This window comes from Saccopteryx leptura, chromosome 3 (genome assembly GCF_036850995.1).
Source record: "Saccopteryx leptura isolate mSacLep1 chromosome 3, mSacLep1_pri_phased_curated, whole genome shotgun sequence".
Classification (NCBI taxonomy): Eukaryota; Metazoa; Chordata; class Mammalia; order Chiroptera; family Emballonuridae; genus Saccopteryx; species Saccopteryx leptura.
The window spans coordinates 323,973,811-323,986,063 of record NC_089505.1 but is presented as its reverse complement, the minus strand read 5'-3'; the positions used below and the strand labels follow the sequence as shown (position 1 = coordinate 323,986,063).

Here is a 12,253-nt window from a genome sequence, read left to right as displayed (position 1 = left end):
CTGTTGGCTTTCTGAGACATTGGATGTCACCTGAGCATTAAGATTCACTTCCTGAACAGTCACCTTGATAAGTTTCCCAAAAATCTTGGAGCTGTTAGTAATGAGCAGACTACTGCTGGAGCATCAAACGAGATTGTCCTCAACAAGTACACGAACGCAAGAGCTACAAACACAAATTTTTGCCTGAATAGAATTTAAATAAGTTTTGCTCAAATTTTATGATTAAAATAAGAGTTTTTAATATGTTCTATTTTAAAATTGTAGACAAATTCTGATGCTATCATATCTTTTAGTGTATTAGTACATTTACTGCATTATATAAATTATTATATTTTCACAAAGATGATGCCAAAAAGACATTCTACTTCATTATGTTAAACTAAATGCTGAAAATTTTACAATAAGATGAAAACCTAAAATCTTGAATTGCAAAAAAAACTGTAGCTTACAGAGAAAAACTAATGACATATTTGATATCAGCACACTAAAATTAGGTAAGAACAAGTGTTTTTGTGGATACAATAAAAATTTTGTTCCCTAGTGTAGTTCAAATACTATAGAAACATTTACCTGAAATCTATATACCCTTATTGATCAATTTCACCCATTTAAATTTTATTTTCTAAATAATATAAATAAATAAATAAATAAATAAATGCTGCTAGTCAATCATACAATGTATGTACAACATTTCCAGATGTGAAACATACTTTATTTTTACAATTACCCCCAGGTGACATCCAGTCTTGTTCACAGCATCATCCATACATACTTCGACACACATTCTCCATTTAAACCCTCTCCTTGAAAGTACTCACTAAGACCTTTAAATATCTCTGAACTAGTGTTTTGACCAGGTATATCAATACAGTAATGTAATTCTCTAAATTCTCTACCATCATTATAACTCAAGAAGCAAATTAGAATATCACCGTTACCCTCATCGGTTGATTCATAGAGTTGAATGGCAAAACATTTCAATTTCTCTATCCACACTACAATTTGTTTTTAAATATCATTGGCTGTATCAACAATTCTTCTCTGAATAGTATTGTCTAAAAGCGGTATAGCCTCAACTTCTTTTTGTGTTTTGTTTTAAGTGAAACGACAAAAGATAGACAGACTCCCAGATGTGCCCTGACCAGGATCTACGCTGCAAACCCTTTCTGAGGCTGAAGCTCTGCCCATCTGGGGCCATGCTCAGAACTGAGTAACTTTTAGCACCTGAGATGGAGGCTCCACAGAGCCATCCTCAGGTTTTGGGCTGATGCTCTCAAAGCAATCTAACCATGGCTGTGGGAGGGGGGAGAGAGAGAGACAAGGAGAGAGTGATAGAGAGAGAGAGAAAGAGAGAGAAAAGGGAGAGGAAGGATGGAGAAACAAATTATTGCTTTTCCTGTGTGCCCTGACCTGGAATTGAAGCTGGGGCATCCATACACCAGACTGATGTTCTAACACTGAGCAAATAAGCCAAGGCAGTCTCAAGTTTTTACGCAGCTTGAGAACCCAAAATTTCTCAAGTGACATCTAAGATTCAGAGCTTCATTAATTTTTCAATAATAGTGAATAATTTTTTCATTTTTGATATTCAAAAAGCAGCTAAATAAGATGCTCAAAGCAACAATTTGTTGCTAGTCATTATTATATTCATTTGAATTTTCTGACTTTTCTTTTGGTTTTCTGATCTTTCAAAAAGAAATTCAGTGGCTTCTCAATAAGATCCCTGTGTTTTGAATGCAAATAAAGAGTAAGTCTGGTGAAGGTTTCATTGCATCATTTGACAAAATTTTAGAACAAACTACACACACGGCTGTGGTGATAATTTACTACCAAGCAAAGTTTCCTTTAATTTTTCCGGTTTCTATTGCACCTTCCAAATTATCAACATGTTTCTTTTTCACTGTTTCTTTTAAACTTGAAACACTAGTGCTTGGTTTAAATTTTGATGTCATCACTATGTTTATTTTGACTGTTTTTTTTTTTTTTTTTTTTTTTTTTTTTTTGCTTTTGAAGAATATTAAAATGTTTTCTTCTTCTGCTGGCTAGTTCAGTGAAAAAAGCATTGGCCAGAAAATGTAGATGTTCCAGGTTGATCCCTGGTCAGGGCACACATGAGAAGCAACCATCTGCTTCTCTTCTTCTCCCTCTCCCTTTTCTCTTCCTCTCTTCCCCTCTCACAGTCAGTGATTCGATTGGTTCAAGTTTTTGCTCCAGGTGCCAAGGATAGCATGTCAGCCTCAGGCACTAAAAATAACTCCGTTGATTAGAGCATCAGCCACAGACAGTGGTTGTCGGGTGGATCCCGGTAGGGTTGCATGCAAGAGTCTGTCTTTCTGTATCCCTCCTCTCACTTAGAAAAAAAATGTTTTCTTGTTTCTTTCTTTCCATTTTGTAGACCTTAAAATTTACAGCAGAATGACACTAAAACACACACTATTTTTTTTTTTTGCAAACAATATGGATATGTTCTGAACAAACAAGTACATACATGACTATTTGTGCCAGCATGAAAAATAATCTTATCACTGAGAGAGCGAGCAGGCTGGAAACAGAAACACACAACAGATAAAGTTTTATTATACTGAACACGACAGTGTGTATGGTGCAAGCTGGTATTTGGTTTCTGAATACCACATGTATGATTCATTGAACACTACATAACTTTGTCAGAACACTATTTGCACAAGTGTGAAAAAAATGTACAGAGAGAGGGGGTAGGAGTTTGAGCCTGTGCATAATCTAGCAGCTAGAAATGAAAATACCTAACAAATAAAGTTTTAATTTACCGCTCATAACAGTGCAACACAGTACAAGCTGGTGCTTGATTTCTGAACTCCACACGTATGATGCATTGAATACTACATAAGTTTGTCTGAATGCTTTTTGTCTATTGTTCATGATTTGTAAATGCTCCACATAGTATAAAAGGTTGCTCAAATGAGGCTACAAGTTCAAATATATCTAAGATAACTTCAATAGTATTTTCATCAATAATACAAGCTGATAAGTCACAATCACCCTGAACATAAGCAACTTTAACTAAGATCATTGGGTCTAAAATCTTCATACAACATCAGGGTGATTAACTCATTCACAGACCAGCCCAAAATTTCTGGCAGAAGGTTACCAGTCTGTGCACCAGTGGTTGAAAAACATTGTTCTATAGCATGGTTATTGTGGATAGTTACATAAACGTGTCCATTTCAAAACTCATCAAATTATATACTTATGATTGGTGACCTTTATTTTAAGTAAATTATATCTCAGTAAAACTTTTCAATATTTCTGAGATTTGAATTTTATTATTACCATATCTGTTGATGTTTTTAAAAATAAAACTGATGGTATATTTATTTTTGATTGCTCTGATAAAAATTACCCAAAACTTAACAACTTAAAACAATAACAATAAGTTCTACTGGGTTCTCTATTCACAGTCTAATGGGCAGAAATGAAGGTGATGGCTAATGGCTCTGGGGAATGATCTGCCTCCAGGCTCAGTTAGGTTATTAGTAATATTAATTCCTTCATAGTACCTGATCTGTGGTAGGGCAGCGGATAAAGTGTCGACCTGGAATCCTGAAGTAACTGGTTCAAAACCCTAGGCTTGCCTGTTCAAAACACATATGAGAAGCAACAACCAGTTGATACTTCCCACTCCTCCCCCACCTTTCTTTCTTTTTCTCCTCTCTCTAAAATCAATAAATAAAATATTTTTTAAAAAATTTCATCATGGTTGTAGGACTGAGTTTCTCCTTTCCCTGACATGTAGCCCCCTTCATCCTCAAGCCAACAATGGCATGTGCAGTACTTCCTGAGCTTTGAATCTCTCATCTTCCCCTTGTGCTTTTAGGGGCTCATGTTATTATGTTCAACGTTCCTGAATAATCCAAGATAATCTTAGTTTAAGGTCAACTGGTATTAGTAACCTTAATGACATCTGCAATGCCTCTTTTACCATCTAAAATATCATATACACAGTCCTGGGGACTGGGGTATGAATTATCTTGGGGACCATAATATTGTCCCTACAGATATTCTACCACCACTGGTAGTGATAACAGCTAACAGGTATTGAGTGTAGCCTGCTGTGTGCCAGAAAGTGAGCTACATGCTTCAAAGTCAATGCCGAAGTTTATCTTCTCAATTGCTGTACAAGGTGTGCACCATTTCATTGGCCATTCACTGTTCAATGTGGAAAATGAACATGGAACAGTTTACAAATTGCCAGTATCACTTGGCTAGTTAATGATAGGGTAGTTACTATATTTGTATCTACCTGGTTGCAAAGCACTAAACTGATGGTGATTATATTTTGGTCACTATGGTATTGTTGTTAGTTAATTTTAATCAAAAGTAACTACCGCCTCTCACCAGCCTCTCATTCAGAATTGCTTGAATTTTTCTCTCACATATATTTAACAGCTTGTAGCTACCTGCTTTTTCAGTTATTTAATTAGCATCTGTCTTTTCACTAAATGACAACTGCCCTGAGGGGGATCATATATATATCTGCTCAGTTTGTATGTCAGTATCCCAGCTGATGTTTGCCTCATGGTAAGGGCTAAAAACATATAGTTGTTAACTGACTGAGTGAATGAAAGAATAAATAAATGAGCAAGTGAATAGCAGATAAGTATACACCCCTCTTCTGTTAATCTCTTCAAAGGCTGATCATTACACCCTGCTTTTAAGACAATGATAACAATGAAAGTATGATGCAAGCTTAAAGAATGCACTTATGTCCCAGACCTGCTGCCCCCCAGATTAAATGGGATATTTTATCAATGCACCCCTGGAAAGGATTGCTGGAAACTATAACCTCTCTCTTATTCTCACTTTAGCAGAGAGGCAATTCTTTTATAATAATTCACATTATATATATTTTACCTCATCATCATATTTGAATAAGTGAGCAAATTGAGCCCTCTCCCACTCTAGATATTAGGAAGAATTGCCTGGACATAAGAGTCCCAGGAACTAAATTTCTTTAAGGTACAACAGAGCTCAAAGTACAGTCTTCTCAGATGAGCACACACACCACTTTACCACATGACTTTATGCCAGGGATGGTCAGAGCCCATCATTATGGGGCATAATACATGGGTACATAATGTCACTCACTTGACATATAGCGAGCACCCATAATATTGGTATAATAAATAAACTAATGCAACCAGTGTGCCACATGCAAACTGATCCCATGACTTCCCTGGGATTTGTAATCTTAAAAATTTTCCTCTCTAAAGCAGAATAAAAGCATATCTGTAAATATAAATATAACAATGTTGAGCAAATCCTTTCTACAATTTTGAATGTGAAATCACCTTCTTGACTTGGCTGTGTTTCTAGTACTTCAACATCTCTAAGAAACCTCCTGTGTATAACCCCCTTTTAATGATTATATGTGAGCAGGAAGGATTTTCTTTAAGCATAGATACTTCCTCAAGTGTTAGACAAAGTGTGCTCTGAGTGGCTTTGTTGGCAATATTAATTTTAAGGAAAGGCCAGAAAGCACATCAATAGAGTTTTCTCCATTAATCATCCCTGAGCAGTGAGAACAGAGCAGCACCTGCTCCAGATACAAACTGTTCTGGGGCAGCCATTATGTATATTCCCTACCAATGTGAGGGACACTTGAAAGAAAAATATCCTAGATTCCTTTCTATAGCGTACCACAAATCTACAGTGGGAATCACAGGAAATTTGAATGACTGAAAGATAATGTTGCCACTTTAAATTTTCAGATGAAATCTTGGCTTTGCTTAGATAATTAGGAATATTGTCAAATATGAAAGGATCTCATGATATATTAGGTTGATATGGGATTGCAGTTTTTTGTCAGTCAGAAATGGTCAACTGCTGGTATTTTCATAAGGTTCGACCTAGTAAAGGAGCCATGGGAGTAGATGGTTATTATACAAAATTTAGCTTTGTTTTGAAGAATCACACCAGGGGAGGGGGTTGTGGTGAAGCATTGGGGGAAGGGGAGTAAAAAGGGACAAATATAGTGACCGAAAATAACTTTGATGATTTTGAGTGATAAATACACAACACAATCAAGAGTTCAAATGTTAAAGAAATACCTAAAACCTATGTACTCTTATTAACCAATGTCACCCCATTAAACTTAATTTTCTAAATAAAGTTTAGAAAGTAATCACAAAGCTAGAAGGACTAAAAAATAAGCTCAATTTTCACATTTTAAAGATTGAGTTAGTAAGATTAAGTGTAACTGAAAGTAATTCAAAACCCTCAAATATCAATGAGATAAATGAGATAGAAGCTTATTTCACATCCTTATGAAGGAGTGCTTGGATATGTAAGAGAAACAGTACTTTTTATTTTACCCCTCCACTCTGAATGGCTCCAAGTCCTCAGTGAACCTCATGGTCTAAGATGGCTGCAGGAGCTCCAGCCATTAAGTAAACAGGAACTGGATAAAGAAGAGCCTTAAAAGCCAGTCAGCGGCCAGTCATAGAGAACTGTGGAAGCTATGCTAAAAGGCTTGGATTTATATTTGCAAACTTGAAGAAGACATTTCAATATTAAGCAGAAGAAAGACACGGTTGACTTTGTGTTTTAGCTACATGACTTTGGCAGTCCTTTGGATTGTTTAAAGAAGCATCAGATGGAAGACAGTGAGTTAATGCCAGGAGCTAAGCAAGGACAAATGGATGGGTAAAACAGGAGGTGCAGTAGTGGAGGCAGAAGCATGCATATACTTTTTGAGAAGGTAGATGAGAAGAAAGGATAGAGCTAATACAATACTGAAATGGTGATACAAGATCAAGAGAATTTTAACTTCCTCCTGGTTATGATTGAATAATTATGAGAAAATAGGTACTCTTTTCTGTGGAGTATCTGCAGAACAGCAGTATCTTTAGGGTAAAAGCAGGCTCCAGAGAAGTAAAATGTAAAGACGTTCTGTGCAAAGATGAATCATGTAAAGTAAATGTTCAATATTGAAAAGGAATTTGTTGGGTATAGTTGAAAGGGGTTAGAGAAATGTAGACTAAGAAATAAAATCTCATAATTGGGTAAAATTATTGGAGAAAGGCAGTTCTGGGAACTTTCCTTTGTCTGGGTAATCAAAATGATGAAGGTGAGGAATGTGGTTAGGAGGTCCTGATATCAACTATTTGGACTGGTACATGTTCTTTTCTGGTTAGCATTAACTCAGGGGTATAGGCAGCGCCAGGTCTTGTCTAAGAGGATAGGCCTGGTCCAGTTTTGTATAGGAGTTATGTGATGGCTGCAGAGGACAATCATTAGTGCCAGAATGCTGCCAAGAGCTTTGGGCTCCCTTGGAAAGGGATAGGTGTCTATTGTCCCTGTAGTAGTTATGCAAATAAGACAGTTGTCATGACCTAATTCTAGATGCCCATGACTCAGTGGGAAGGAGTCCAGAGGGCCTTGTAGAATTTCTTGGTCAGCTCCTTGAGGCCTGGAAGATCAGCTTCCTTACTCAACCTGCCAACATCATTGCCATCACACTAATTACTTTTCACATGCCACATTAATTTGCATATTACATGTAAGCTATAAGAATCCAATCCTTTGTAACCTTAGGAATTTATTTACCTTACCAGCCACTTGATTAAGGTTTTAATAAAAAAATTATATAAAAATCTGTTAACACCAGTTAATATTGAGGGTATATTTTGGGAAAGACTCTTCTTTAGTATCCAGCCCCTTTTAAAGGCTCTGCTATGTATTCACAGGACTTTCCACAATGGGGTGCTGTGTGGGAGTCATCCTTGCTCAGGCGATTTCTCTAACTACTGTTTCTTAAAACAGACAACAGAAAGTAGACTGTGCTGTCAAACTTCAGAGGAATAGAAAGACAAGTGATAGACACAGGGATACAAATAGACATAAGCATAGGATGAGAGAGAATGTGAGCAAGAGAGAGAGCAGAGAGCAAGAGAGAGAACATGTAATTGACAGTCTAGTGGGGAGGAGAGATCAGAGAAAGAAATTCATCACTCACTGTGGCAAACAGAGAAAGAAAGTGGTCTTGAGGCAGAGAAAGACTATGGGATATGGAGAGATTCACTTTACATGGGAAGTCAAAAACTCTTGTAAGAGTTTTCTCTGGAGATGAGTAAAGAATATGAAGATGTCATGGGAGTGAGACAGGTAGGTGGTTGGAGGTACTGAAGCAGATTGTCATTTCAGTGTAGCAGCCAGTCAAAGGAGAAAGTGGTAAAGGAGAGCAGTGGAGCTTCAACCACCCAAATAATTGGCTAAAATCACCTTTCAATTTTTAAGTGCTATTTCTACAAAATAAAATTGGTAAAATTAAAATTAAATATGTAAACAATTAATCTTTCTATTTATCTTTTATTAAGTAATTTCATCATAGATTTATAATACACTTGGAAATCAATTCTATGATGTCATTTCCTAAACAGCTTGCAAATGCCTTTATCACAAAAGATCCACATTAAATAAAACACTTTCATCAATTCAACTTCCAAATTATTTATCATGGCAAGATTCAAATTAATCATGAGTCAAAAGAAAAACTGTTTTGCATACAAAATTAAAGGAAACATTTATAGCTTTAATAGTCACTTTTATGTACTTGTTATATATAAAAGTATCTATCTCAAAGTTGCTTGAATTTTGGAAAGTTCTATAATCATTTCATGCACAGTGAAAATGTGTACAGTACAAATTAAATATAGTTTTTATTATTCCATTGTTGATTAATGTGATATGAGGTAACTGTTCTGACTTAATTACCTTACTCTGAAAAAGCCCTTAGGGGAAAGTAATCCTATTTCTCCTTAACACAAACAACTAGAAACCCCAAATAAAAATTTCAATTTGCTTTGAAATGTGATTAGCTGACTCTACCAGTCCTACACCATGCTGATAAAGTATAAAAATACTAAATTTTAAAACTTCACAAAAATGTAAGGAATGCTCTAAACTTTATCAATATGCTGACAAACATGCCCTTAATAAATTCTTTGTTTTTTCTGAGAAAGATTTTCAAGATCTTAAAGGAAGGTTAACTCTGTAGGCCACTCTCTCAAAGAAGTGAGTTTTATACAACAATGTGTTTGGAAATTTTCTGCTGAAAGAATAAGAATAGAATGGAAGAATAAACCTGTGAATGAGGAGGAATGAAAAGAGGGTAACTCACATTTTCTTGTCAGATTAAATAATTTTTGCCTGTTAGAACAGATTTGACTCTTAATTTCAACCTTTTGTGGTATTGTCTTTATTTTTTCCACTTTAAGATAGCATAGTTGATGAGTCCTAGGCCTGAAGCTTATGAATTAAGAACTGTTTAGTTCATACATAGGTGTTCCCCCAACAAGCTACCAGTGTATCTACAAAGATGCCTAGACAGGCCCATCAAGGAAGTCCCCACCAGTGGTATCCAGCTCCCCACTATGTGCCAGCAGGCCTAGGAGAAGGTTCTTAATAGACCTCCCAGCAGACACATGTGGGGCCCATGGCTTCTCTTATTAACTACTGACAACCACATATTTCAGTGAGCACTGAAACAATTTCTATAAACAAAATATTTGCTAAAATTTTGTCATCTATCAAAAGCCACTAGGGTTTCACAGGAGAGTATAATTAGACTGTGTCCAGTCCCTCCCACTAGTTCTCTACACTCTCATTAAAAATGTCACAGCTGCTAGACAAGAAGACATATAGGAATACTATTCAACAAGAAAACTGTCAGAAACTCATAAATACTATCATTTTATAGTGGTTAACTATTCTCAGAAAGTTTTCTTGTGGATAATACAGTCCCTGCTTTCACCAAGCATCCCTGACTCTGGTTTCAAACATCATCCTAATTCTTTATTTAACAAACAAATGAAACAAAGAACATCAGAGACCTCAACACTGAAACTATTCTTTTTATTGGATTATTACTCATGGTTGGCAGAATCTTTTTGTTTTCAGCCTAATAACGACAATGTATATACTATAAAATAATTTTATTCAAAGGTATTTTCTCCTCTAAAGTTAAATAAGTAGACACATTAGAGAATACTGTAGGTTTTGTACTCCCAGCTGAGCTAACCCATTTTATTGTTGTCCTAATTCAAATAAGATGTCCCTTTTGTGGTTAAAAAAAAAAAATCTTCACACATTAAAGATGTAAGAACTATTCTTTGTTTCCAATCACCACAGGATCTATCTTTCAAGTAAGTTAAGGATAACTTTTACTTAAAGAGATATTTTTCAGAAAAGCAAGGTTGAGTTATACCCTACAGCCAAGTGGCAGCTGTTAGCGTATTAATTAGGAAGGCTGCCTCTTTAGCTTAAAAATTACCAGTGGCTTTTCCTAGATTCTACTGACAATCCCACTCCAACACCCACGAATGAATTGAAGGGAGGAGGAAGAGTTCTTCTCTCCCTTCTGTACCTCATAAAACAATCAATAGTCTGGATAACACACCTACTAATTGTCGAAGCTCCTCCAAGTTCCCCCAAATATCCCTGAAGATCTTAAACTTCCCTGGGTGCAACATTCAGCAATCCAAACACTTTTCATATAGCGTACACTCTTTACATAGCGTGCACAACATAATTTTAGAGTTTGATGCTTCACATTGCAGTCCATCAAAAAAGGGGCTTTATTTATTTATTTGCTTATTTATTTATTTATTTATTTATTTATTTATTTATTTATTGGTGAACCCAAAAGACAGCAATAACTGAAAAATTAGAATTCCGTCGTCAACCGGACACAGTTTTCAATGTGCTTCTCCGGTATCCTCCAAGCGTGACTGTGTGCTTGATCCCAGGAGTGAATCCGCGGCTGACCCAGCTGTTGCCATGGTCACGTTGTGTGCTAGGACAGCGCACGCACGCCGCGCGCCCGGGAACCAATCAGCGGCCGGCCATGGCGTTGCCATGGCCACTTTGTATATTAGGGTGGAGCACGCACTGGGAGATGGAGACTAGGCCGCTTTCCCCAAGCCCAGGGCTTGCTAGGGTCCCGGCAGCCGCGCGCTCAAGAAACCCACCGCTGTCCAATTCTCCCAGCGCCCGGCATGAACCGCAAGAAGCTGCAGAAGTTGACGGAAACCTTAACTAAAAACTCCAAGCATTGTAAGTAAGACTCAAGTGCTGGACTAGTAGTGGCACCTGGTCCAAGTCTTGTGTCCTACCCGGTACTAAAATTCCCTTCTCAACCCACTTTCTACCTTTGAGCCTTAGGGCTATTTGAGGTCCCTCCACCCCAACCCCTAAAGAGAAGTCTGGAAGGGAATACCAGGGTGTTAGCTTTTGGGGGCAGGCATCCACACCTGTCAGTAATCTTAAGGACCAGTATCCAGGTGTCCAGACATCTAGTACTGCATTCCCACAAATATATTTATTTGCTTGTCAAGCACTTTTCTTAATTTATCTTTACATTATAGAAATATAATTTATATACCCATGAGACATGTGGTTTTACCCTCAGACATAGGTGTAAAATAAGTACTAAACACCATGGACCAAAGAAAAGTAGCACAACCAACACACACCTGCATTCTAGCTTTCTAGAGCAAATTAACTGGTAAAGTTCAAGTTCTGGAACCTTAACAAGATCCATATGGGGAAATGGTTATCAACAAATGAACACTCTTAGGAAAAACAACCTGTATCAGAGCAGGGAAGAAAGTGAAACCAAAGAGCTCATTAAAGCTGAACATATGGTAAAAAATGCTCCCAGCTCTAGACTTCTACTTTTCAGTTGCTGGTGGTCTTGCAAGGTAAAAAAGACTTTGCAGGTGACAAGATGAGCACTTATCAATGGTATTGACTCCAATAGCACATTCTCAAAGTGGTCCTAGCATTTCATTGGTAACTTTAGAATCTTATTCAGACTGAAGAACTAAACTGTACCTGAAACAAGAAGCTAAGACTATGGTTTAAGTGAAAATGTTGTTAAATGAGCAAGCTTATAAATTGCAAAACTACTGGCCACTTGAGGAAATAGAAGCTATAATCACAAGACCCCCCCCAGATATGCAAAGAAAGAAAAACAAACATGTTTTAATGTATTTCTAGAGATGATAAGATCTATTGCCTTTTAATTATTTAGTATCTAATGCAATAAGTGACAAGAAAGACTCTCTTAATAAAGCGGTGCTGTGAATAAAAGTTAGGGTGTGTATAAGCATCTTAAACTTCTTAGAAAATAAAGTCATCCTCTAGTTTAAGGCATTATTATGGTTATTCTATAATCTAATAGGAGCTTATTTTTTTAATACCTAAAATTCTGGAA

General features: G+C 36.7%; 1 protein-coding gene across 4 annotated transcripts in view; it reads left to right on the top strand.

Moving 5' to 3' along the window:
• The first annotated feature begins 10,940 nt into the window (after nt 1-10,940).
• Nucleotides 10,941-12,253, top strand: part of CLXN (calaxin) — a 59,782-nt gene continuing 58,469 nt past the window's right edge. For all 4 annotated transcript variants that reach the window (XM_066379079.1, XM_066379080.1, XM_066379081.1 and 1 more), the window contains exon 1: nt 10,941-11,091. In XM_066379079.1, the coding sequence (XP_066235176.1) occupies nt 11,034-11,091 (58 nt within the window). In that variant the 5' untranslated portion in view covers nt 10,941-11,033. The remainder of the gene's footprint in view (nt 11,092-12,253) is intronic.